Source organism: Diabrotica virgifera, chromosome 2 (assembly GCF_917563875.1).
Source record: "Diabrotica virgifera virgifera chromosome 2, PGI_DIABVI_V3a".
NCBI lineage: Eukaryota > Metazoa > Arthropoda > Insecta > Coleoptera > Chrysomelidae > Diabrotica > Diabrotica virgifera.
In genome coordinates, this window is record NC_065444.1 from 61,538,263 (window position 1) to 61,565,266 (window position 27,004).

The following is a 27,004-nucleotide window of genomic DNA, read 5'->3' on the forward strand; positions in this document are numbered from 1 at the left end:
CTTGAGTGAGACAAAGGTCCTGGATCCCTGATTGATAAATCTTTTGGGCATTCACCTGATTTAATCGCTTCTGATATTTCCAGCAAATACTTCTGATCCTTACTAAGAGTTTTTTTGTCTATCTCAGGGATTTGGCAATCAATACTTTCAAACTGCACTACTGGAAGTGTTTCACATTTGATCAATTTCCCACCAATCGGTCCTTTCAAAGAATTTGGCCCGGTCGACTTACCATCTAAATACTGAAATAAATGGCGGAAGGGTAGTTCATTAAAATGAAGAAGACAAACTGCCCATTGCAGAGGCTTACCTAAGTGTGTTTCAATACGGCGTATTATACCGTTTTTCAATCCGGTGTTAACATTGGTGCCATCACAGCCAATAACGACTAATTCGTCCAAAGAAATGTCATTGCTTGTCAAATAGGATATAATAGAGGTCGCAATATCCTCTGAACTTCCTGAATCCGGGGTCACGTGACCCAGAAATATATTACCAGGTTCTTGTATAAGCACGTAATGTTCCTCCTTTACCACTCTTTTAAATCGTTTTGAATGTGCCTCTTGTACCACAATAGTGTCGTCTTTACGGCCATCAAAATATAGCCCAATTAGCTTATTTTCTGTTATAGAACTGGACAAATCAGCCCTAACATTGTGTTTTTCTCTTCTTATTTTACACTTGTCAACTACTTGTGAATTGTCGCTATTAGTTACCACGCCAACGTCCTGCAAAACACTTGAGGCTATTGCTGCTGTAGCACGATCGGAAACACCGTAACGATCACTAGTTAATGCAGTAGATTTAAGGTTAATCCTCATTTGCCAACCGGATTTCTTTTTTGGAGATTCAGGTATGAATTCTTGGTCACTGTCACTGCAATCGTCACTGGAGGTCAAGGATTCATCACGTTGTTCAGTTTCGGAAACTTGGACATCTACTTTTGGTTTTGGACAGCTGGAACGAGATTTCCTCTGTAAAGATTTGGCACGTTTCTTTGTTTCATTTAAGTCCACACCTCCAATTTTGCCAATGCCGTGAGTGCGTAGTGAATAGATAAATTTCAGCTCAAGTAAAGGTATTTTTTTAAGCTTTTCACAAGTACAAGTTATTGAGCAGATACACTGGCATTGATCCGATGTTTTATGACAGGTACATTCAAGGGCAATGGGGCATTTGCATGCCGCAATGTCAAAAAGCAAACAGCATTTTTTCTTAAAATCATCAAGGTTTCTCTTAAAGACTTCCTTGTTTTTGTCTCGAGTATGAAATTTTCTTAAACTATAATACTTGTCATGCAGTGCAGTCAACAGTTGTACTACTCTCTTATCACTTACGGTGGGAATTGATGCTCTATTGTACAAACACACTATTTTGCCAGCTACTGTATTGGCTACTTGTCCAAAACTAACTCTTTTGTTGTTTACTTTAACTGCTAAATTATACCTCTCATTCGATATACATCGAAGAACGTCCTCTCCTATAGGGAGCTTGTTAGGCGGCAAGTCTCTTGGTGTACCGAAAAACGGACACTGGAATTCTTGTCTAGTGATCACTGTCTTTGATAATGCCATCATTCATTGCACAATTGTTCAAAAAACTACACCAAAATATGAAATTTGGAACACACACTACGCAACACATCCACCGCACTCAAGAGACAACAGCAGACTGGCACACAAAATTGCGCGGCGGACCAGTGTAATGGCTGCCTGCAGCGGAGAGGGGGTATCACGTGACGCGGCGTGGGTCGTTGACCCGCTAGTGGCGCTGACAGTAAGTTTTGTATCGCTGTGCGCGATCGAAAAACCAAGCCTAATTACGTCTGAATTTTTTTCTTTAACTATCAGAACATGTATAATCAGATATTAGGTATTACATTATTGATATCTGTAACTATACATGAAAAGAAAATAGGACAAAAATCCGATTTTCTTGTATTTTGGCTATATTTGGATGTCCATGCGCGAACGGAAGATGTTGAAGTGCAATACCGGTATTTTTATATTACTTTATTAGTGTGTCGTAGATGAAATTTTTCACTATTACATATTAAATATCGTAAAAAAAAATTATTACAAATTTTCAAAAAAAAATTATTTTTTTCAAAACTTTAGAGCTTATGCGCGAACGGAAGATAACATCCGATAATTTTAATATTTTTTCCCCTTTTTAGTCATACCATTTAGCAACTTTTCCGCGGTATTACGATCCGAAAAAAAAATATCGATTTTTTTCGACCCACCCTACTGTGGATACTTATACATATTTGCAGTCCACTGAAGTGGACTGCAATTTTATTTATGCAATATTTGGTGTGTAGTGTCTGCCATGGATGTGCTCATAATTCCTGCGCAGCTGTTTCTGTGCAAGATCAAGGTGCTCGTATTTGTGAACTCTGCCAGCCTGACTAAAATACATTCCCATTTTGCCCCGTAATATTTCCCATTTTGCCCCGTAATATTTCCAATTTTTCCCCGTAATATTTCCAATTTTGCCCCGTAATATTTCCAATTTTGCCCCGTAACCGGGGCAAAATAGGAATTTCGGATTGATAAGTCAAGATATTTATTACCAAATAACTAAGCAAAATGTATTATAAATAAAGTAAGTTATATGAAGTTTAATAGCAAGTGTTCCTGTCTGACTTTGTTATTTTTTAATACACAGTTTGGTTTTCTTTCTATGATGTTTTCTTTCTTAAGTATCCCGTTCTGCCCCGGTCACCCCTATATGTCTAATTATCTTCAGATTTTTCCTTTGGTTGCGCCACCTCTAAAAACTCGAAAAACTATGTTTTAAGAGTTTTTTAAGGTGCCTTCAAAATTCGAATAACTGGTTTTTTAGCAGTTTTTGGGAATTTGTCCCATTTTATATACTTCAAAATTGATCAAATCAAGATTTTTATACGTTGTTTTAAAATGAAACTGACAAACCCACACAAAAAAAAGACCCCAAAATAACCCCACGTTTTTGGGAAGATTGAATGTGTTTCTCCCATTTTTAAATGCCCTAAAGGCTCAATTACTTCAAATTATATATATCCTCTAAAAAAGTCTATAAAATGGGGAGAATCCCTAAAATCCCAGGTGGCGTACCTTACGGAAAAATCGGAAAAGGACTAGAAATGTAGTTTTTAATAAAATACACAAAATAAAAAAAATTAAACCTGCATACATCGACAAAAAAGGTTAAGTATACGCTTTTTTCGAAAAAAAAATGCATTTTGAGGTTATGCACATTCAACCTACGTGTGGTATTATAATATCACCCTGTACAAAAGATGTTTAAAACTCATTCAAAGTCATTAATCCATGTAGTATCTGTTCTTGGATTCAATAACCGCAAGTAACATTGAATTGTCATGTTTTGTTATTATTTAAATGTGTATATAAACATTAACTCGGTCGAGAAAGATTATTATAAGTATTGATGTAGTTGGAAGGTATTCACGTATAGGATAGGTCAAGTTAATATTGTAAACAACTTATGTAGTGAATCATCGACTTCGAATTAAATATAATGTTATCGGAAAACCTGAGTTAATTAATTGGGACCAGAAGGCATAACATCACACTATTTAATACATGGCTGATCCTGCAGACTAGAGGAGGTCTTCTGAAAGGAGCAGAGATGGCGGCACCAGCTTGGAAATGGAGACGGCGAAAATGGACCAGGAACCGAGGATCCAATACTACCCGTATTGTGAGACGGTCAACCCAGTGAGCGACAGTGAAAAGACAAAGTGATAAAATGTAAGTAAGAATGTCTATCTTTATTAAAAATGCTTCCCTCGTTTTATATTATTATTGAACATTGAATATATTTTTGAATAATTTATGAAGTATCGATTTTTTTTTTAAGAATATCTATAAATTTTGAAATATGAAGTGATTTTTGAATTGAATATTTTTATAGAAGTTTATTATATATGCTATTCTTGAATTTTTATTGAATTTTGAATCTTTATTGAATTTATTTGAAAAATTTCTATCCGATTTCTATTTTTAGTACGGTTATTTTTTGAATATTTTATGGAATATCGAATTTTTTCCAAAAATTTCTATCGAAGTTTGAGATATAAACTTATTTTGAATATTTTTATCTAACTTTTGCATATGCTATTATTAAATTTTTATTGAATTTTTGTCGAATATGTATATATACCATTATTGAATCTTTATTAGCCAGTTGTTTTATTATTGATTTTTTTTTTTTTTTTTATTAGAAATAACCCGCATCAACCATAAAAGGTTATTAGCGGTGGTACAATTACGATACATATTAAATTGATATAAACTATGAACTACAGAGATTTTACAAAGTTGGTTTTAAATTGTTCATAACGTAGCACTCATATTTGGTTATACAATTTAGTTTCCTTTAAAAACCTAATGATTTTGTTACACTCCGCACTGTCTAACGCACACTTTATGTCACTTGGTAGTCCAGAAGTTTGTCTTTCCAGATGATATAATGGACAGTCTATAACAATGTGACTTACAGTTATATTGGTGTCACAGGCGTAGCACATTCTAGGAGGTTCCTTCCTTAGTAGGTGTTCGTGCGTCAGTCTGGTATGCCCTATTCTGATACGATGTAGTACAACCTGGTCCCTTCGTTTTACTAAATTTGGTGTTTTCGCAGTTAGATCTGGGTTTACTTGCCGCAATTTATTGTTTGGTAAGAGTTGCCATCTTTGTAACCATAAGTTCTTTGTGTACTCATTGATGCATTTTTTCATATCAGAGTGAGGAATTTGGTTAGTTCTATATTCGGATCTCTTCATTTTACAAGCTTCTTTAGCCATTTTATCTGCAATTTCATTTCCTGGTATCCCCACATGAGATGGTATCCACACAATATGTACTTGTTTATGGTTATTTTGTAGAGCCACAAGGTCTTTTTTAATTTGTTCTAGGAACGGATGATTCGGATATATTTTCTGAATGCCCTGAACTGCACTTAAGGAATCGGTGAATATTACTGCCATGTCTTCAGGTCGATTAAGAGTTTGTTGCACTGCCTTGGATATTGTAAAAAGTTCGGCGGAATATATTGAGTAGTCCTTAGGTAGTGGAAATTTGCGCACAGAATCATCTGTGACAATGGCAGATCCCACTGTTTCAAATTCGGGGGTTTTTGATGCATCGGTGTACACTAGTTGACAGGATGGATATTTATTTTTAATATTGTAGAAGTATTGGAGAAAAAGAGATGAAGGGGTGTTGTCCTTAGTATAAGTGGACAGATCTGTATTACAATACGGAATTTGTATAGTCCAAGGGGGAGTATAATCAAAGCTGGTATGCATAATACTCGGAAATGTGAAGTTGCTAATTCTTTTGCTAAATGATGGTCGAAGATTAGGATTTTGAATGTAATTAGAATGGTAATGTGTGGAAAAGGCATAGGGGTAGGCTGGGTTGTTTGGATTAGTTGATAGCTTGCTTGCGTATTGTAGACTTAGACGTAATCTTCTAATCGAGAGTGGCGACTCATTTGCTTCTACATAAAGACTTTCAACTGGACTGGTCCTGTAGGCTCCTAGAGCTAGTCTTAGTGCGGTATTTTGTACAATATCTAATTTTTTTAATGTTGAATCCTTAGCTGAATTATATATAATTGATCCATAATCTAATTTACTGCGGATTAAGGATTTATAAATATTGAGTAACTGTGTCGTGTCTGCGCCCCAGTTATGATTTTCTAGTACTTTAAGAATATTTATGTGCTGTAAACATGATTTTTTAAGTACTTCGATGTGTTTGTTCCAAGTAAGTTTTGAATCAAAAATCATACCTAGGAATCAAGTTCCTCAAGATTTTCTAAAACTTGATCATACAGTGTTAATTTTGGAATATTTGCAACATTTTGATGTTTTCGAGAAAAGCACATTACTTTGGTTTTAACCGTAGAAAATTTTAGTCCTGTTGTTTTAGACCATTCTTGTAGGGAATTAATAGAAAGTTGAATAATATTTGATGCCATACTAAGATTCTTATGAGAAGTATAAATTACAAGGTCATCTGCATATAGGATTGCTTTAACAGGGTTTCGCACTGCTCACGATATCGTTAATTGCAACCAGAAAGAGTGTTGCACTTAGTGTAGATCCTTGGGGTATGCCATTTTCTTGAGTATGGTATTCTGAAAATTCCTGGTTTGATTTAACTCTGAAATTTCTGTCATCTAGAAAATTTTTGACGAATGCTAGAAAATTTCCATCTATGCCCCAATGCTGTAATTTAACAATAATATCATATTTCCATAAAGTATCATAAGCTTTAATTATATCAAAGAAGACAGCTATAACTTGTCGATTAGTTGCAAATGCCTCATTAACTGCAGACTCTAGTGACACTAAATTGTCAGTTGTGCTTCTGTTTTTCCTAAAGCCGCTTTGCTGATGAACTATTAGATCTTTTGATTCTAAGAAAAATTGCAACCGTCTATTTATAATTTTTTCTAGTAATTTGCTTAAGGAAGATGTTAAAGATATTGGTCTATAAGATTCTGGATTTGACTTGTTTTTATTAGGTTTCAAAAGAGGAATTATTGTAGCGGTACTCCACGATTTAGGAAATTGTTTGGTGGAAAATAAAAAGTTGTATATATCTAAGAGTAGATGCTTTGCAGCTAAAGGAAGATTAATTAAAAAACAATTTGGAATTTCATCTGATCCAGGGCTACAGTTTTTAAGTCCTTGTAGTGCTTCATTTAGCTCTTGCATACTTATTGCAACATTTAGCGGGCTGACGGAATCTGTAATCTTGACCTCCTTTTCTATTTTCTTTTTGTTTTTGACAAATAATGGGTCATGCACGGAATCACTTGAATATGTCTGGAATGAGTTCGCTAAAGCATTGGCTATTTGACTGTTATTTGTAATTAGGTTTCCCTCAATGTCAAGAGAGTTAATTTTGTTGCTGTATGAAATTCCTTTAATTCTACGGATTTTATTCCAGATCTCTGATGCCGGAGTATCGTCGGTTATCGTGGAAACATAATCTTGCCATGATTCACGTTTACTTTTCTTAATTATGTACCTTGCGTAGGCTCTGTGTTTTTTAAAATTAGATAAGTTTTCCGCTGTATGATGTTTTTTTAATACATTAAATGCATGCTTACTTTGTTTAAGTGCCTTTTCACATTGTTTGTTCCACCAAGGTACTGAATGTTTACGTTTTGATTTTGCTGTTTTGCCTATAATAATTGTGGCTACTTCTGTTAACATTGAGGTAAATTTATCTGTAACGGAATTTATGTTATCTCCTATTGTTCCAAAATTAGGCAGGTAGTCTTCAATAAGTTGTTGGTAAGCTATCCAATTTGCATCTTTAGTTTTCCATGTTTCTGAAAAATTTATGTTTGTTTTTGTGGTATTATTGTTTCTTATTATTATAGGCCAGTGGTCGCTATCGTAGGTATGATTTAATACTTCCCAGTTTAGACTAGGAGCTAGGGAACTTTCACATATAGTCAGATCAATAGCAGAATGGTTGCCTGTAACAGAGTTAAACCGAGTTTTTTCTCCTGTATTTAATAGTACAAAATCTGTTTCATTAAGAAATTTTTCTATTTGTTCTCCTTTTTTATCTGTGGAATGGCATCCCCAGGAAATGCTGTGAGAGTTGAAGTCATCTAGAATAAGTCTAGGTTTTGGAATTTGCTCTATTAAATGCTCCAGATCTCTCGAGACAAAATCCACATCCGATGGGATATAAACATTGCACACAAAGAGCTGTGTTGGACATTGAACTTTTATTGCTACGGCTTCTAAAGCAGAATGTAAGGGAAACTCCTCTGATTCTAAATTAGAATTAACATATATTGATACTCCACCGCTTGTTTTGTTGGCGTAGTTTCTGATTTTGTGGTAGGAATCGAAATGTTTTAAGTTATATTTTTTGTTGTTTTTAAAATTTGTTTCTTGTAGGCATATAATTTGTGGGTTTGTTTCTTTTATTAGGAGTTGAAGTGTTTCGATGTGTGTAAATAATCCTTGTATATTCCACTGAATAATATCCATTTATTGTTAATATTTATTTTATTGATTTTTGTTTTTCATTGAGGTTTTCTTGGGAAACATCTGTATCTGCGGAGTTATCATTCTCAGTTTGGTCTAGATTTAGTTGACGACGTATTTTCTTCCTTATTCGTGTAATTCTAGATTTAATGCGTCTGTCTTCGAGTTTGGGGTAGATTTCTGTTAGCATTACTAATAGTCCTGTTATGTTTTTCGTGTATTCTTGTGCGATACTTAATGGATTGGGGGAACCATGTGCATCATCCAGAAAGCTTACTAACTCTGTATAGTTTAATTCAAACTGGGTTGAAGCTTCATCAATAAATTCCTTTGCAGGTTGGATAAGTGATTCAGTAGAAACTGTTTCTCCACTTTTTGTATCAGATTTAGTGACTCTTGGCTTTTTTGTTGATCTTGCTTTAGGTTTTGGAAAATCTATTTCTGTGTTTTCACTAAGTGGAGACGATATTTCAGAATGAGAACGTTTCGGTATAGTAGTTTCTGTAGGGAGTTCTTGGGAATCCATTACTTCACGAGTGTTTTCTGTTTGATTCTGAACAGAGTCATTGTTGTTTTCAGCTGTTGCATTAAAGGTAGAAATAGAGTCTTGGTCAGTTTGGGATGTAGGTATGGACGGGTTTGGTTGGATGGCCATATTGGTACATGTTGAGGCGATATGACCAGATTGATGACAGAGATAGCAGGTGAGTCCATCAGCAAGATAGATTCGGTACGATGTATTATCGAAGTCAATGAGAATTGATTCAGGAATAACAAGATTGTCGTCAGGTGTATAGTACACCTGTCTACGGAAGCTTAATACGTGACTATATTGAGGGTCTTGAATTCCCGCTCTTAAGAAAGTCATCGGTGAAATAAGATGAAAGCCATTTTCAGCAAGATATTTTTCAACGATGTGATGAGGAATAGACGGACAGACACTAGATAACAGTAACCTTTTAGCAGGAGTGACTAGTCTTCTCGCTCTAATAACATTATCTCCTATTTTTATACCTCCGTGGTCTGTTAAAAAAGTATCAACAACTTCTTTGCTGGAGAGGTAGATGCAGATTCTGGCGTTAGAAATTCTTGACGAAAAAAGTACATTTTTGGGCTGTACTAGTGATCCTACTGCTGTAACGTAGTCTTCTAATTTTAGTGTGTCTACTGCTGGGATAATAACGGCTTGGTCTTTCAAAGGGAATGTAGCTGCTTTTTGTTTGGTAATTGTAGAATAAGATGGTGTTTGTTGATCGGGTAACATTGGAGGACCCCTGTAGTCAGAAGTACCAGCCATCGGTAAAATTGTTAAATACTTTTAATTTTTAATTTTCTTGTTTCGTTTCATTATATTTTAATGGGTCAGTACGACTCTGTTAATTACAAAGTCTTTAACTTATCGAAGATATTAAAGGCAAAAACAAGTTTTTGTTAATCACCTTTGAATTTACAAAACTGTATGGCTGTATTGAAATTTGTTATTCTGTAAGATTTTGATGAAACCGTAAAAATATTGATAAAAGTACTTACGGCAATCAAATCACCACTAATAACCAAACTACTGATTATGTTTCTTATAATTAATTTAAAGATTTACTATAGTAAAACAATGGAAAACTTCGAGACTAAATTTCGGTGTGCTTAATCTACTAAGTTCAGGACCGCCTTATTGATATTTATTGAGTATATTTAGTACATTTTCATCGATTTTGTGTTAAATTTTGTATGATATGAACCTGAATTAATAATTTTTTGTGTGATAAATGATATATAAATGCTTTTTTTAATGAATGATGATTAGTGATGACATACGTTGATATAAGAGCTTAAGATAAACATTGCTGTAAGCAAGAAATATACTTTTAACGAACCGACCTGATGGGTCGAGATAAGGAATTTGAAGAAGAACTATATAGATAAGAAGAAGAACTAGCAATATTATAAGCTAAATATTATGAGGCAACTTGAGACAATAAGAAACCCACGGCTCTTGTCAAATTAGGAAGGTACTAAGTGATTTATAGAAGCTTGAACGCTTATTAGAGACCCACTCTGTGTTTTGAAGGGTACCTATTTTATTCATGATTATTCGTGAATAAACAACGGCCTCAAAGCAAGGGATTGAGGTTGTGATATTTTTAGAAGAATTTGAACCGCATAAAATACCTATTTCGTGTTTTGAGTTAACTATACCACCTAGATGGTGCGTACAGATCAGGGCGAAAATTCGGGGTAATATTGGCGGAGAACTAAGACATCCGAGTGAAACCTCTTTTATTAAGGTAAAACGAAGGTATCGGAGCTAGTATATGAAGTGATGATTATGATGTTATATGAAATGATATATGAGATAAATGATATATGATTGTTATATGAAATATGTATATGAAGATGAATTATGTACACTGTAGAAGTGTTATTATGTGGAGAAAAATGAAGAAATATAGTTATAGTACCAGACAAGAAGAAGAGAGAGAGACAAAAATAATTTTATTAAAATATGTGGGAAAAATGGAAGAAGGAACATAAAATTTGTCAGAAATGTCAAAATAAAGCAGAATTAAGAATAATATCAAATAAGTAGCTAATCATTGAATTATGTCTAAGAATTAAAGTTGTAAATTTTTTTTCTCTAAAGTAACGTAAATTATAAATAACTTATTTTTAAATGTAGATAATGAATTCAGGTTAAATTTTCGCGGAAAATGGAAGTGTTTGAATTAAGGATAGACAATATCTTACAATAGTGTTAGTAGATAGTAAGCAAAGGGACACAAAAAGTAAAATTTTTAGACATTCAGCAACAGAGATTAAATCTTTATTATAGCTACAAAAGAGTTATTAGAAGTTTAGATAAATATTAGAAGTTTTTAGAGAGATTACATTTTTATTATAGGTACATTATTTTAGAGTTAGTAAGACATATATAAATAAATCAAAAGAAGACTGAAATAGGAATTATTAATAGAGTAAAGGATACATTTTTTTTACTTATTCGAGTAATATTAGCTTAGCTTAGGACTTTTAGGTAGATACGAGATCTTTAGTTAGGTATTCCCCCGCTTATATGAGATGCCTATAGGCACTAAAAGACTATTTAAAAGTAAGGATCAATTTCATTCACTGTGGACACTGTTTTGATGAAGTGAATTAGTGAACGAAAAAAAAAGGACGAAAAGACACGACGTGAAAGTACGTGAACTAGTAATAGGTTATAAAATACCAGTTTTAGTATAGGGAAAATATGAACTTTTGTGTAAAATAGGAAAAAAAATATACATGTTTAGGGAAAAATTGATTGATCTGAAATGTACCATGTTACAGTTAGTTAGCATAGTTAGGAAATTTAATTTTTCAAAATAGTATTAGGTAACCATAAACATTTTTGTAAAAGGGAAAGAGGAGCATCACATTTTAAAAATATGTAATTTTAACAAAACGGGGAGGTGTGGTATTATAATATCACCCTGTACAAAAGATGTTTAAAACTCATTCAAAGTCATTAATCCATGTAGTATCTGTTCTTGGATTCAATAACCGCAAGTAACATTGAATTGTCATGTTTTGTTATTATTTAAATGTGTATATAAACATTAACTCGGTCGAGAAAGATTATTATAAGTATTGATGTAGTTGGAAGGTATTCACGTATAGGATAGGTCAAGTTAATATTGTAAACAACTTATGTAGTGAATCATCGACTTCGAATTAATATAATGTTATCGGAAAACCTGAGTTTTAATTAATTGGGACCAGAAGGCATAACATCACACTATTTAATACATACGGATCTATAAAAAATCCACATATTTTATAAAAGCCTAACTAATGCAAGTGAATTTTTTGAAATTATTAATTTGATTGCATCTCAACAAAAAAAAAAAAAAAATAAAAACAAAAAAATTATATTTTTGGAGGGTGGGCTAGTGGATCTTTTCAGAGCAGCTGCCAATAAGGTACGGATAGCTGTGATGATAGCCAACCTCCGATAGGAGAAGGAACTACAAGAAAAAGAAGGGCTAGGGACAAAGAGGGGTGGAGTGTGAAAATTGCGTTGAGTCTTATTTTCTAATCACATAGAACGTAAAAAAATGAAAACAATTGAAAACAAGAATTCTCGTTTTGCCTTAACGGGGGTAGCACCCTTTATTTAAGCAATCCACAGGAACGCTTCAGAGGCGTAGTAGTAAGAGTGCCAACACTCAGGCTCGTGAGATCGGATCAGGACCAAATTGAAATTTTTATTAAAAAAACAATTCTTATCTCTGTCGGATCGGTACTCACTTGTTTTCGGATATAATAAACGACTCTCTGCAAAGACAATGAAGTCGACTTTTAGCTAGGAAGACACTGAATTAACACACACATTACTAATCAACTTTGTGTAGCACAACAGAAAAGTTTAAGATTATTTTTGTTTTAGTTAATATGGAAAAGTTTATAACAGAAGCTCTACAGAAAATTCCCAACTTTAGAGGAATTAAGTATACATCTACAGATTTAGAAGGAGGCATTGCAGCTCGTAGGGCCAGCGGAAGCCAGAGTGCGGTATTCTTAGGTGCAGATACAGTAAGTATTTAAAACAAAAATGAATAACCATTTTCAATTTCGTTGCAACACGAAACTACAGCCGCATCATCATTCTAGTCCAATCAGAGAGTGCAGCAAGCACCTGTACCGGTTTCGAAACTTATTAGTCTCTCATCAGGAGGCACACATGCTGCTCTCTCTGATCCAACTAGGACAAACCCCGGCGTGCAGTCACGGATTGCAACGAACGAAATGGCAGGGATGCCCTAGCGGCAACTGCTAGCAAAAACTAAGTTTTCAATCTAATAGCACATAAAACAACACATAAAGTCCTAGATTTTTGATAGCAGTTGCCGCTAGGGCATCCCTGCCATTTCGTTCGTTGCAATCCGTGACTGCACACCGGGGTTTGTCCTAGTTGGGTCAGAGAGAGCAGCATATTATGTGCCTCTGGATGAGAGACTAATAGGTTTCGAAACCGGTAGAGGTGCTTGCTGCACTCTCTGATTGGACTAGAATCATGATGCGGCTGTAGTTTCGTGTTGCAACGAAATTGAAAATGGTTATTCATTTTTGATTTACATGTTTACTCTGATTGGAGTACGAAGGGAACCATTCTCGTTGGAACTTTACCGCGCTGAGCAGATGGGACGTGAATTATAAATTGTAAAATTCCCTCATCTTCCTTAGTCTCAGCATCCATTATGGCTTGCAAATTGTAGAAGCCTCGGAGGTGTTACCAGAGAAGGTTCCCATTGTTTTCAATCTGGTAGGATGTAGAGTAACATCGTTTGGTGTTGTTTTATGTGCTATTAGATTGAAAATTTAGTTTTTGTTTTAAAGTATTTACAGTTTTTACAGTACGTTAATTTATGAGTTAACCCGTTCACTTACAGAGTGTTTGGTACAGTTTTTATGTTCAGGCCGGGCGCTATATACCAGAGAGGAAAAAATGGATGGACCAAGCTGCGCAGAGGTAGTTTTCCACCTATAATGAAGTCTTATGACAAACATCTTAAAATTTACGTAACCCATATTAAGAAATCCGTGGAAATGTACATCTCTGTAACGTCAAGTAAAAAGTCTACAATGGAAAAATTGGTGAAAATTCATATTTGCATCAAAAAGTGCATAAACATGTCAAAATCAGTATATTAAGGCCCAGATTTTGTTACTCGATTATTTTAGGGTCGCTGAACATGAATACGCCATCAGAACCGACCCCCCCGGAGCACCTGGTGCCAGAAAAGCGACAATTAGAGCGCTATAAATGAAGCTCGAAAAGTGGGCCCCACGGTGAGTGTAGTGGATGGCCAGATTGGGTGGGACCCATTTTTCGAGCTTCATTTACAGCGCTGTAATTGTCGCTCGTCTGGCCATAGACGTCAATTGGAGTTTCGACTGTTTTCGGCACTAAATTTATGCAAACAGATTACTCGTGCGGTTTTGGGTCACTGAACACGGATACGCCAACAGAACCGACTTCCCGGACCCACCTGGTGCTCCGGGGGTCGGACGAGGCAGAGCCGGATTTAAGGCAGTGGGGGCCCCTGGGCAGAATTGGTGTGGGGCCCTTCCTCCTACCATTAAAAAAATTGTTGTTATAACTATGTATACAGCCCACTACAGGATTTTCCCTTTTATCAATTAAAAAAAATGTTGATGTACTTTTATAAATATATATATATATATATATATATATATATATATATATATATATATATATATATATATATATATATATATATATATTGATGTGATCTTGATTATTGATATGAGATAATATTCTTATATGTTACTTAATTTAATCAATGTATTAATACTAATCCAATTAATTAACCAGATCACATATCAATATGTTTTCAATCTCAGGGCGAATTATAAATTAATTACTTACTTCCGTGGCTTCTAAATATTTCTTAATGGTTCCTAATCGGGATAGAAAAGAAAAGAGTAAAAAAAATACACATATGGGTTACAATTATAATCAAAATATTTTTTATTTTATTTAAAAGGCAATCAATGCTTAATATTTGCTATTTCTTATTATTCTTAAACATAACATTTACAAATGGGAATCTTATTTCCTTTTGGTTTTCAATTGAAAGTTTTTATTAACATTTAACTATTAGGAGTTATTAGGAACAACTCTATTTAAGTTTGATGAAGCTTTTCTGATATTATTGATTATGTTATTCAATTTTTTATGTGGAATTTAATACGAAAAACCCATACATTCATGTCCAAACAAATGAGACTGACCTTTTCCTGGTGAACTGAAAATGTCCTCACACAAAACCCTTTCCTGCTATCCTTGGCTGCGATCAAACCTCGTCCTGGCTTCCAGTGATGTTCTCCTTTGAAAAACTAGCTCGAATAGCTCTCGTTCCTGCTTTTGTCGTGATGCTGTGTTCTACCTTTTTCGAAACTGCTATCAGCTACCGGGACACTCTGGGCTCAAGGAGGTTCTTTTACTCTCGACCTGGCCTACTTCTCGTTCCACGATAGATACTCCACACTCACGGAACTACACCGGCTATCTCACTCCTCGAACACTACCGTCTACTACTCGACTTCACTTCTTGACAGCTCAAAACATTCTGATCCCACTTTGTCATTCCTTCACCTACTTTCTAAATATCCCTTCCAGATTCACAAATCAATCTTCCACCACCAACTCTCATTCACAGTATTCCTCAAAACCAATTTTTAATCTTTCTAAATATGCTTAATGGATTTCAAAAGAAAATATTTAATTCCCATTCTAAACTTACTTTCTACTAATTACAAAATTTAATTACCTATTCTCTCTTTCAAATGATTCTTATTTAGCATAGGCTAATGATCGAAACCTTCCGCGAAAAACGATAATGAACTATCATCTATTTCACTGAGTTTTATGGCTAATGATCGACCTTCCGAGAAGAACGATAATGGTACGCGTCATTCACTTTGTTTATCTAAGCACATTGTTCCGAGTTTCGTACGCTTATTCTAATCACTTCTTAAAATTAAATATAACAATTTGTTGTATACAGGTTGTTCTAAATTTATATGCCCGTGGTTGAGAAAATTGAAAATATTTTATATTAAATTGAACTCTGTTTATAATTATCAAAATTTAATTTTCATATCATATAGAAATATAACAAATCCCCGCCTTGTATTCGATAAAATTTATCTGCATTTTTAAATAAATTTTCTCGAGGCAAAACCAACTCCCTGTATATTTTCTTACTTTAATCTATGTCTTATACCCTAACTTACTATCTACTTCATGTAATTCTGTCTTTTATTCGTGATATTTGTATACATCGTGAATATTATAAATTCCTCGGACCTTTTCCGAGTTCCTGTGCCTCAACTCATAACTATTTATCCCATTTTCATTATTCACGATGTACGGGCTTTCGAAAACAGGCATCAACTTTGCGCAAATGCCCCCAGGAAGATTTGATACTCGTAATGCCCTCACGAGTACTTTTTCACCCTTTTGGAAAGTCACTGGTCTTCTTTTTCTATTTTGTTCCTGTCTTTGGATATATTTTTCGTTGCTTCGCCGTAATCTTCTCTGTACGGTTTCAATCACCTGTTGATATTCTTTTGGCTCTTGGTCTTCCCATGGCCTTATCGGCAATACACCCTTCATGATGTATTCTGGGGTCTCTTTTGTTACTGTGCTCGGAATTGTATTTAGATACCTTTCTATTTCCGCCATTTTCCTGTCCCAGTGGCGATGTTGACCATCTGTTGCAATGCGAAGAAATTTCGTCACTTCCTGTATGAATCGTTCCGAAGGATTACTCTGTGGATGCCTGATGCTGACAAAATTTGTCTCTATTCCTCGTTCTCGAAGTTGTCCCTTGAAACGATCATTTCGGAAATACGTTGCATTGTCCAGTAGAATCTTTTTTGGTGTTCCTACTATGGCTATAAAATTGTCGATTTTTCTTAATATCTCCTCCCCCTTTGTGGTGCGGCAACTATATAATTTTACGTATTTTGAAAACACATCCACCATTACCAGAATATGTTTGTTCCTTTTAGTGGTCATAATTAGATCGCTTAACATATCTATTGCTACAATGTCTAGTTTGTTTCGGGCTTCAATATTTTTGGCAACATTTTCGTTTTTGAAATTCCGACTCTTATATTTTTGACATACATCGCACTTCTGGGTAATTTCCTTTGCAATGCGGTAATCCTGTCGGCTGATGTAATTTTCCCTAAAAACGAGCCAAACTTTTCTGCTACCGATATGCCCATTGTCCTCATGTAATTTCTTTATTATCTTTTCGGCCAATGTCTGTGTCACTAAATATAGTTCCTTTCCGTCTATTCTCTTAAAATATATGTCATTTTCTACTTCCGCTCTTCTTTTCTCTCTTTCCTCTAGGTCTTCTTGGTTTGTCCTTATCTCATTTAACGAATATATCCCTTCTTCTTGTATTAATCTATTTAGTCCCACCTGTAGAGTAATTGTTTCCTTTTTTCCCGTGTCCTCATCCCGTGTTAGAGCGTCGGCTATTATGTTGTCTTTTCCTTTTATATATCGGAACTCAAAATCATACTCCTGTAATAATAGAATGCCTCTATGTATTCTATTATTTACTAATCTATTCTTCATGATATGTACTAAAGCTGCATGGTCTGTTTCGATTGTGAATTTTGCTCCCAATAAGTAAAACCTCAATTTGTTTACGCAATATAGTACACTGGCAAACTCCAATTCTGTAACACTATATTTTCTCTCATGTGTTTTAGTCACTCGCGATATAAAACATATCGGCACTTCTTGGTCGTTTTGTATTTGAGACAGAACTCCTGCAAATTTTTGTATGGACGCATCAGTTCGGAGTATAAAAGGTAAATTGTAAATGGGGTGGTATATTTTCGTTCCTTTTGCGAATTCTCGTTTTAATGTTTCGAAAGCTTCCTCCTGTTCTTCTTTCCAATTCCATTTTATTCCTTTTTTAAGCAACTTTATCAGAGGGATTTCCTTTTGGCTCAAATCGGGAATCAGTTTTTTAAAATAATTAATCGTGCCAAGAAAACCTCTCAATGTTTTCAAATTCCTTGGTCTTGGGTATTCATCTATGAGCTTGACTCTGTCTTCGGATAATCTTACTGTTTTGGTGTCCAATTGAAAACCCAAATAAATGACTTCTTTTTGAAAAAATTGACATTTTTCAATGTTTAATTTCAATCCCGCTGTGTCCAATTCTTCCAGAATTATTTCTATGTGTTTCAGATGACTCTGAGTATCTTGTGAAAAAATTAATAAATCATCGATATAATGAACTATGAAATCTTCGTGGCGATTCAAAATGGTATGTAGAGCTCGGACGAGTGCAGCACAAGCACTCTGCAATCCAAACGGCACTACCTTAAACCGGTAGACAATACCATCAATAGAAAAAGCGGTGTAGTTTCTACACTTTTCAGCTAACGGTATCAACCAAAAACTGTGTTTTAAGTCAATTTTCGAAAATATGTGTGACCCGGTGATTCTTCCAAAAATGGCCTCGATGTTTAGAGGTGATTCATATTGTGATACAGTGTGCTGGTTGATATTCCTGGCATCTAAACATAATCTCAATTCTCCACTGCTTTTCTTTACTATCACAATCGGGTTAACATACGGTGAATCACATCTTTCGATGATTTGATCTTCCAACATTTTATTTATTTCTTCTTTCACCTCTTGTCGATACTTGTATGGAATCGGGTAAGTCTTTGATCGAAAATTTCCCAAGTTTTTCACCTCAAATGAATGTTCGTACTTTTTAGCCACTCTGTTTTCCTCATTGATCAAATTTTCGTAGTTTCTTAACATCAACCGCAATTCTTTTTCTTTCCCTTCTCCACATATCAATTTTCTGTCTTTTTTCTCAGATTCTTCACACATGTTTACCGTGCATTCTGCATCCTCGTTTGCATATACCTCCTCTTCAAATACCACTGTTTCAATCATATTCTTTTCACTTTCATTTTTTAGCTTTATTTCTTCTTCTCCTGAGCCCGTCTCTTCTTTTGAGGAATCCCAGGTTTCCTTTGTTTCTGATACTCTCAAATTTTCTTCTTCTGGGCTCAACTCTTCTTTTGAGGAGCCACAGGTTTCATTTTCTTTTATCTTTTTCTGACCTTTTCTCCTTTTTCTTCTTTGTCCTTGCTTCGCTGCCAAATTCATTTCCACTGTTTGTTCTTTACCTGATTCGTCCGTATTTTGTTTCTCATGTTCCTTGTCCTGTTCTTTTTCTTTTTCTTCTGTTAGTTTCATCGTATTATTTTTAAAATCTATCACTACATGTTTTTCTGCCAATTCGTCCACTCCTACTATCATGTCATGTGACATGTTTGGCATTATTACACATTGTAGTGCATGCATATTCTTGCCCAGTCGTACCATTACTCGTATGCCTTCATTTATAGTTGCCAATGTCCGTTTGTTTGCGCCCACTAAATTTACCCTAGGTATTTTATAAATTAAATTTGTTAAGTTAACTTCTTCTATTAGTTTTCTGTTGACCAATGTTATTTCAGATCCAGTGTCTATCATAATTTTAATTGGTTTCTCGTTGATAAATCCATCCACAAATTTTAAATTAACTCCATTTTTCTTTTCGTTGTTTCCTGCCAATTTAATAAACTCCTTGGGGTGACAAAAGATTCCTGTTTGATTTTTGGTTTTTAGTGAGCGCCGTCGTGAAAAGACGCCGGTTGCTCATCGTTGTTTATATTTTCGTCATAATGTCTCTCTCCGTCATATTCATCTGTCTGGGTATTATTTACTTCTCTTCTATTTTCTCTTGGTCTGTCGGATCTGTTTCGGTTTTCTCGATATCCCTGTTCATTTTGTCTACCATTATTTCTGTTTTCTTGATTTGAGCGTGTGGTGTTTCTATTTTGGTATTCTCGATTTCTGTCCTCATTCCATTGCCTATTTCTTTGTTCATAATTTCCTCTTCCGTTGTCTCTATTTTCGTTTTCCCTTCTGGGATTAAAATCTCGTCTTGTATAGTCCCTCCTATTTTGATTTCTATCTCGGTAATCTTGTGTTTCTCGGGGCCTGTAATCTTCTCGCGACCTTCTTGATTTTCTTTCTCTTAGACGTGATTCTCTTATTTGTAGGAATTGGCATAAACTATCTATGTCTTTGTAATTTTGCAATGTGATATGGTCTTCCAGCGTTTCCTCGAAATGTCTTGCAATCAGTTCGACTAATTGTTCCGATGAGTAATTATATTGTAAATGTTTTGCATTATTGTAAATTTGCAAAGCATATGTCCTTTCTGATACACCCATTATATCATTGTATTTCCCATTTTGCAATTCCTTGTTAATTTCCAATTGTTGGACCTTTCCCCAGAAATAATTCAAAAATTTTTGTTCAAATTGTTGCCAATTGCCGAATTCTTCTTCTTTACTATCGAACCATAGGCTTGCTTCATATTTGAGATGGTTTCTGATAGTTTCTTTTGCTGTATCGAAATTTCCGATGTGCTGTATTTTCTTTTTCAGGCTATTTATGAACGGCACTGGGTGTAATCTTCTTACATCCCCGCCAAACCTTATCTTCACGTCATCTGTGCTATGTATAACCATTTCTCTTCTTTCTCCGACATTCTGTTGCGTCCTGTTTTCCGTGACTTGTTTTTCTATTTCTGTGATTCTTTTTTCCACTTCTTCTCTGTCTACTTGAATAGCATTTTCCAACTTGTTTTCCAAACTTTCCATTTCTTTTTTCTGGCAATTCGTTAACTCCTTCATTTTTATTTCTTGTTCTTGCATGTGATCTTTAATTTTCATTTCTTGCTGTTCTATCTCGTTTTTCATTGTTGTCAAACATCCTTTTATTTCCTTTTCATACTTTTCTATGCGTTCCTCTATTTTCTTATTGTTCTCTTCTATTGCTTGTTTTGTTTCTTTTTGATTGTCATCCATTTTTTGCTGTGTTTCATCCATTTTTTGATCCACTTTATCCATTTTCTTTGATGTTTCTTCCATGGCTTGTTTCGTTTCACGTTGATTTTCATCCATCGTCCTTTTTGCTTCATCCATTGCTTGTTTTGTTTCTCTTTGATTGTCATCCAGTTTTTGTGACTGGAGTTGCATCAGTTGTAATAGTTTATCTATTCCTGATAATTCTTGCTGTTCTGATGCCATGATTGTCGTGTCTAAAATATCTTCTTGGTCTGAATGTTCTTTTTGTTTTTTGTTATCCTTGCTTTGGCTTCTTGTCACAGACATTTGTTTTCAAGAAGTATTATCCCCGCCAAATATGAAATTTTACTAGTATGTTACCAATACGACTTTTTTTTTACCCAAATATTATAAATTGTCAATAAATATATCAAATGTAAATATCGTAAAAATAAAATATTAAATCAGTTATGTAAAATTTGTACCTAAAGAGATCTAAAATTTTATGTTATCAAATGTAAGTATCTCACTTTTTACCACAGGCATATAAATTTTCAAATACCGGCTTTACTCTTTCTATCCTTCAAATTTGCCACTAGAAATACTTTACAATGCTTTCCACGTTGGACGACAGTTGATGTGATCTTGATTATTGATATGAGATAATATTCTTATATGTTACTTAATTTAATCAATGTATTAATACTAATCCAATTAATTAACCAGATCACATATCAATATGTTTTCAATCTCAGGGCGAATTATAAATTAATTACTTACTTCCGTGGCTTCTAAATATTTCTTAATGGTTCCTAATCGGGATAGAAAAGAAAAGAGTAAAAAAAAATACACATATGGGTTACAATTATAATCAAAATATTTTTTATTTTATTTAAAAGGCAATCAATGCTTAATATTTGCTATTTCTTATTATTCTTAAACATAACATTTACAAATGGGAATCTTATTTCCTTTTGGTTTTCAATTGAAAGTTTTTATTAACATTTAACTATTAGGAGTTATTAGGAACAACTCTATTTAAGTTTGATGAAGCTTTTCTGATATTATTGATTATGTTATTCAATTTTTTATGTGGAATTTAATACGAAAAACCCATACATTCATGTCCAAACAAATGAGACTGACCTTTTCCTGGTGAACTGAAAATGTCCTCACACAAAACCCTTTCCTGCTATCCTTGGCTGCGATCAAACCTCGTCCTGGCTTCCAGTGATGTTCTCCTTTGAAAAACTAGCTCGAATAGCTCTCGTTCCTGCTTTTGTCGTGATGCTGTGTTCTACCTTTTTCGAAACTGCTATCAGCTACCGGGACACTCTGGGCTCAAGGAGGTTCTTTTACTCTCGACCTGGCCTACTTCTCGTTCCACGATAGATACTCCACACTCACGGAATACACCGGCTATCTCACTCCTCGAACACTACCGTCTACTACTCGACTTCACTTCTCGACAGCTCAAAACATTCTGATCCCACTTTGTCATTCCTTCACCTACTTTCTAAATATCCCTTCCAGATTCACAAATCAATCTTCCACCACCAACTCTCATTCACAGTATTCCTCAAAACCAATTTTTAATCTTTCTAAATATGCTTAATGGATTTCAAAAGAAAATATTTAATTCCCATTCTAAACTTACTTTCTACTAATTACAAAATTTAATTACCTATTCTCTCTTTCAAATGATTCTTATTTAGCATAGGCTAATGATCGAAACCTTCCGCGAAAAACGATAATGAACTATCATCTATTTCACTGAGTTTTATGGCTAATGATCGACCTTCCGAGAAGAACGATAATGGTACGCGTCATTCACTTTGTTTATCTAAGCACATTGTTCCGAGTTTCGTACGCTTATTCTAATCACTTCTTAAAATTAAATATAACAATTTGTTGTATACAGGTTGTTCTAAATTTATATGCCCGTGGTTGAGAAAATTGAAAATATTTTATATTAAATTGAACTCTGTTTATAATTATCAAAATTTAATTTTCATATCAAATAGAAATATAACAATATATATATATATATATATATATATATATATATATATATATATATATATATATATATATATAAATACTAGAAAATACAAGAGCTGTATCTTAACAACCGTAAAATATTAAAAATAAACATAGTAAAATGTATAGTTAAAGTCCGGGTACTTTCGAGATTTTTTAATTAAAAATTCCTTGATTATATCAGACATGTCTAGCTGCTTTAAGACATCGTGTTCAATGCTCATTATAGAGAGATGATTCAAACGCTCTTGGTCCATTATTTTTTTTAACTGTATGTATTTCAAAAGGCTATCGAAAGCCAACTTGTGACACATGTTTTGAAATTATTTATCAATTTTTGTTTATTCGAATACTACATAATTACAGTTTCAACGTTTTTGAAATTATCTAACAATAAAACACTGAAAACGTTTGTTTTCTATACTTCCACAAAATTTATTACAACTAAGTGACTACAGCTGTTTCGGCAGTTTTTGAAATTATTTCAAAAACAAATAAATAAAATTTTATTTAGAAAGCCTAAAAGCCTTTTTTAAAAATCTTTCAATTGTTTTAGAAGAAGCATTTTTTTAATCTTTCAAGAAAAAAATGTAAAATTTTTATGGTGACGGCTTTTTGAGAGATCAATACTGTCGTGAAAAAATCATTTGTTTTCACCGTAGCATTGTTTTGGAAATGACCCAATTTGTATTTGAATTCTAATATATTTATTTTCAGTTTTAGTACCCTTGATATTTTCTCTCTTTTTGATAATGCTTTAATTTATGTCTCGTTTTCTCTTTTTAGTTATTGGCAAGCGCATACACTATGGGATATGATTCAGCTATCGCCACCAGTTTAAATATGATGCCTCAGCATGCAATCAAAATAGTTAAAGCAATTAGAGAAAATAACATTGACGAAGCTAAAAGATTGCAAAACCTTTTAACAGATGCCGTTAACATTATTATTAAAGATGGTAAGTCATGTAAATATGTACTGAATGTCATGGGCATTGGACAAGTTGTCAGGGTCGGTACACATAATATGCGAACCAAACTGTTCGCGAAACGTTTGCAAACGATATATTCGTATAATTTGTACGGTGGGACGAACCGCTTGTGAGCTGTTCGTTCCTCGCTCGTCACGAACCACGGCCTGTCGGTTTTTGGGACGAACACGAAGGATATTCACAGTTCAATTTGAACTGAATATAAGAAAATTTTGAAAGATCTCGCTTATGTTATCTTAAGTATTGAATGTCGAATCCTGGAGGTATCTTATACCGACCACGTTACTAATGAGGGTGTTTTACTGAGAATGCAAAAAGAAAAAGAGCTGTTAACCACAATAAAGGCAGCCAAAATCGAATACCTCGGTCACATCATGAGGAACAGCGAAAGATATGGACTGCTGCAACCAATCTTGCAAGGCAAAGTGGAAGGAAAACGAGGACCAGAAAGGCAAAGGATTTCCTGGCTGAAGAATCTACGTACGTGGTTCAACACAGCAACCACAAATCTTTTTAGAGCAGCAGTGTGCAAAGTATAGATTGCCATGATGGTCGTCAATATCCAAAACGGGTAGGCACTACAAGAAGAAGATGTTAGCTTTATTTATGATTTTTATCATGAAGTAATGAAGTTCTGGACTTGATTTATCAAATAATTGATCTTGTAACCAAGCAAAACGGTTGTTCTATGCCAAAACAATTAAAAAAAAGACACCTATTAAGCCGGTAAAACATTACACTTAGGTCTAGATGAGTTGAATGCCTTTTAGGAACTTTTCTTCTTTATTTTTTCCCACGTCTGAAAGATTTTATTTAATTGATTACTGCGTATACGTATAAACGTATGTTCATAATTATATTAACAAGCAATAACTATTAAATCCATCCATTTATTCTTTAATTTTTTAGGTCTGGATCCCGCGTATGAAAAAAAACTTGATTAATAGCAAGCTGAAAATTTGTTAATAGCTTAAGGGTGTCTAGTCGGACAAACTTTGTTATATGGGAACACTGGAACAGGGGAAGTTTTAATTGTGGAACAAGTTAAAAATTTGGAACGGTCAGACCACAAAAACGGCACATGTATTTTGTCCGACAGAACAGACTTAAACTCTCCGAACAGAGATTAAACTCTCATGCAAAAATCAGACTGCTATTTATCACCAAATGGGCGTTTTAATGAGTGGAACATGTAGAACATGTCAAATGACAGGAATTAGGACAGGTGATAAATAGCAGTCTGATTTTTGAATGAGAGTTTAATCTCTGTTCGGAGAGTTTAAGTCTCTTCTGTCGGACAAAATAAATGTGCTGTTTTCGTGGTCTGACCGTTCCAAACTTTTAACCTGTTCCACAATTAAAACTGCCCCTGTTCCAGTGTTCCCGTACATCAAAGTTTATCCGACTAGACACCCTTAAGCTATTAACAAATTTTCAGCTTGCTATTAATCAACTTTTTTTTCATACGCGGGATCCAGACCTATTTCATACACATTATTGAGATCCATAGACAATATAATACCTAGACTGCGCGATTCAATCAACAACGCTACAACTATCCGACCAGTGCGACAGAGAAAAATGACTATTATTAGGTATAGGCTATGCATCTCTTTCTAATCGACGGGGTTTATCCAATGACGTTGGGTTTATCGACCACGTGACCTTCCCACTGCCGCCGGTTTGATGAACCCCTTCGATTATAAAGAGATGCCTATACCTAATACAGTCATTTTTTTCTGGTCGCACAATCTTAAATTGCAGTCTAGTGCCGGGATTATGTCTTTAAGTTGAGCTCTTAATATGTTCGGTGTCTAAATTCAAAACTCACCCATGACAAAAACTTTGGCATTGGACAGACAGTCCATGGCAGCACTGTTTCAAGCTTCAAAGCTTTCATCAAGCAGGTTTTTTAATTTTACATAATTTAGTAAACTCACCAACATGCAAGGCAAGCACGGTGTTTAAATGCCACAAACCCGACCAGTGTAAACCAACCCTATTCAAAGTGCGTCAAAAATATAAACCTCAACATCGCCACATATAATGCTCGGTCGCTCTCTACCGAAGAAAGGTTCGAAGAAATGGAGGAAGAACTTTCAAAAGTGAATTGGGATATTGTGGGTATCAGCGAAGTTAGAAAAAAAGGAGAGAATCTTATCTCACTCCCATCAGACCATCTGTGGTACTACAAAGGAGAAGAGGAATCGACAGTCGGAGGAGTCGGCTTCTTTGTTCACAAAAGAATTGCGAACAGAATTGTGTCAATAAACCAAATATCAACAAGGGTGGTCTACTTAAACATCAAAATGAGCACCAGATATATCCTAAAGTTCATTCAGTATACGCACCTACTACAGGCCATTCAGATGAAGAAGTCCAAATATTCTACGACCAAATATCCTGTGCAATCAAGGAAAATCCTGGCCACTTCTTAATAATAGGCGGTGATTTCAACGCCAAAATAGGTACCAAGGAAGACCCCTCTGAAATAATATTGGGAAATTTTGGAAGCGAAGGCAGAAATGATAGAGGCAAACAACTGTTAACTTTTCTTTTGGAAAACAATCTCTATCAAATGAACAGCTTCTTTAAAAAGAAAAAACACAGAAGATGGACCTGGGAAAGTCCAGATGGAAAAACAAGGAACGAAATCGACTATTTCTTAACAAATAAAAAAGAATTATTTAAAGACGTAAATGTGTTAAACCAGTTCAGCACAAGCAGTGATCACAGGTTAGTAAGAGCTAAAATAACGATATCGATCGAAAAGGAAAGACTCAAAATGATAAATAAGAAACACCCAAAGAAATGGGTAAAACCAACTAATATTCAGGAGTTCGAAAAATATATTAATGATACATTGAAAGATACAACAACAACAGACATTAATATACTGAACAAGCAAATAATCACCACAATACAACAGGCTCAAACTAAATACTGTCCAACAAACCAAAAAGATGAAAAACTAAGTCAACCTACTAAAACCCTTATAGAACTAAGACGACAGATGAAAGGAGATACAAGTTCCAGCAAAGAAGCGCTAAATCAAATAAATAAGACTATCACAAAGTCAATAAGAAAAGACATAAGAAACTACAATGTAGAAAAAACAAAACAAGCAATAGAGCAAAATAAGAACATGAAAGTTTTGAAGAACGTAAGCGTACAAAAAGGAAAAATAGAAATCAACAAACTAAGAAACAGAACTGGAAAAGAAACTACAAACAGAGATGAAATATTAACAATAGTCGAAGAGTTCTACACAGAGTTATACAAATCAAGAAAAAAAGATGACAATGCGCAACCTCCAATTACAGTAAAAACTGGAGTATTAAATCAAGGATCAGATTTAATGCCCGATATAACAAAATCAGAAATCAAAGAGGCTCTGAAGAAAATGAAAAATAATCGAACCCCAGGTGAAGATGGAATAGTATCAGAAGCACTAAAAATTGGAGGAAATATACTACTTGAAAAAATTAAAC

General features: G+C 34.4%; 1 protein-coding gene across 1 annotated transcript in view; it reads left to right on the top strand.

Moving 5' to 3' along the window:
* Positions 1-27,004, top strand: part of LOC114329298 (N-acetylneuraminate lyase) — a 76,089-nt gene that overhangs the window by 38,666 nt on the left and 10,419 nt on the right. Inside the window, exons 5-6 of the mRNA XM_028278345.2 lie at positions 12,453-12,598; positions 23,309-23,480. Of these exons, the coding sequence (XP_028134146.1) occupies positions 12,453-12,598; positions 23,309-23,480 (318 nt within the window). The remainder of the gene's footprint in view (positions 1-12,452; positions 12,599-23,308; positions 23,481-27,004) is intronic.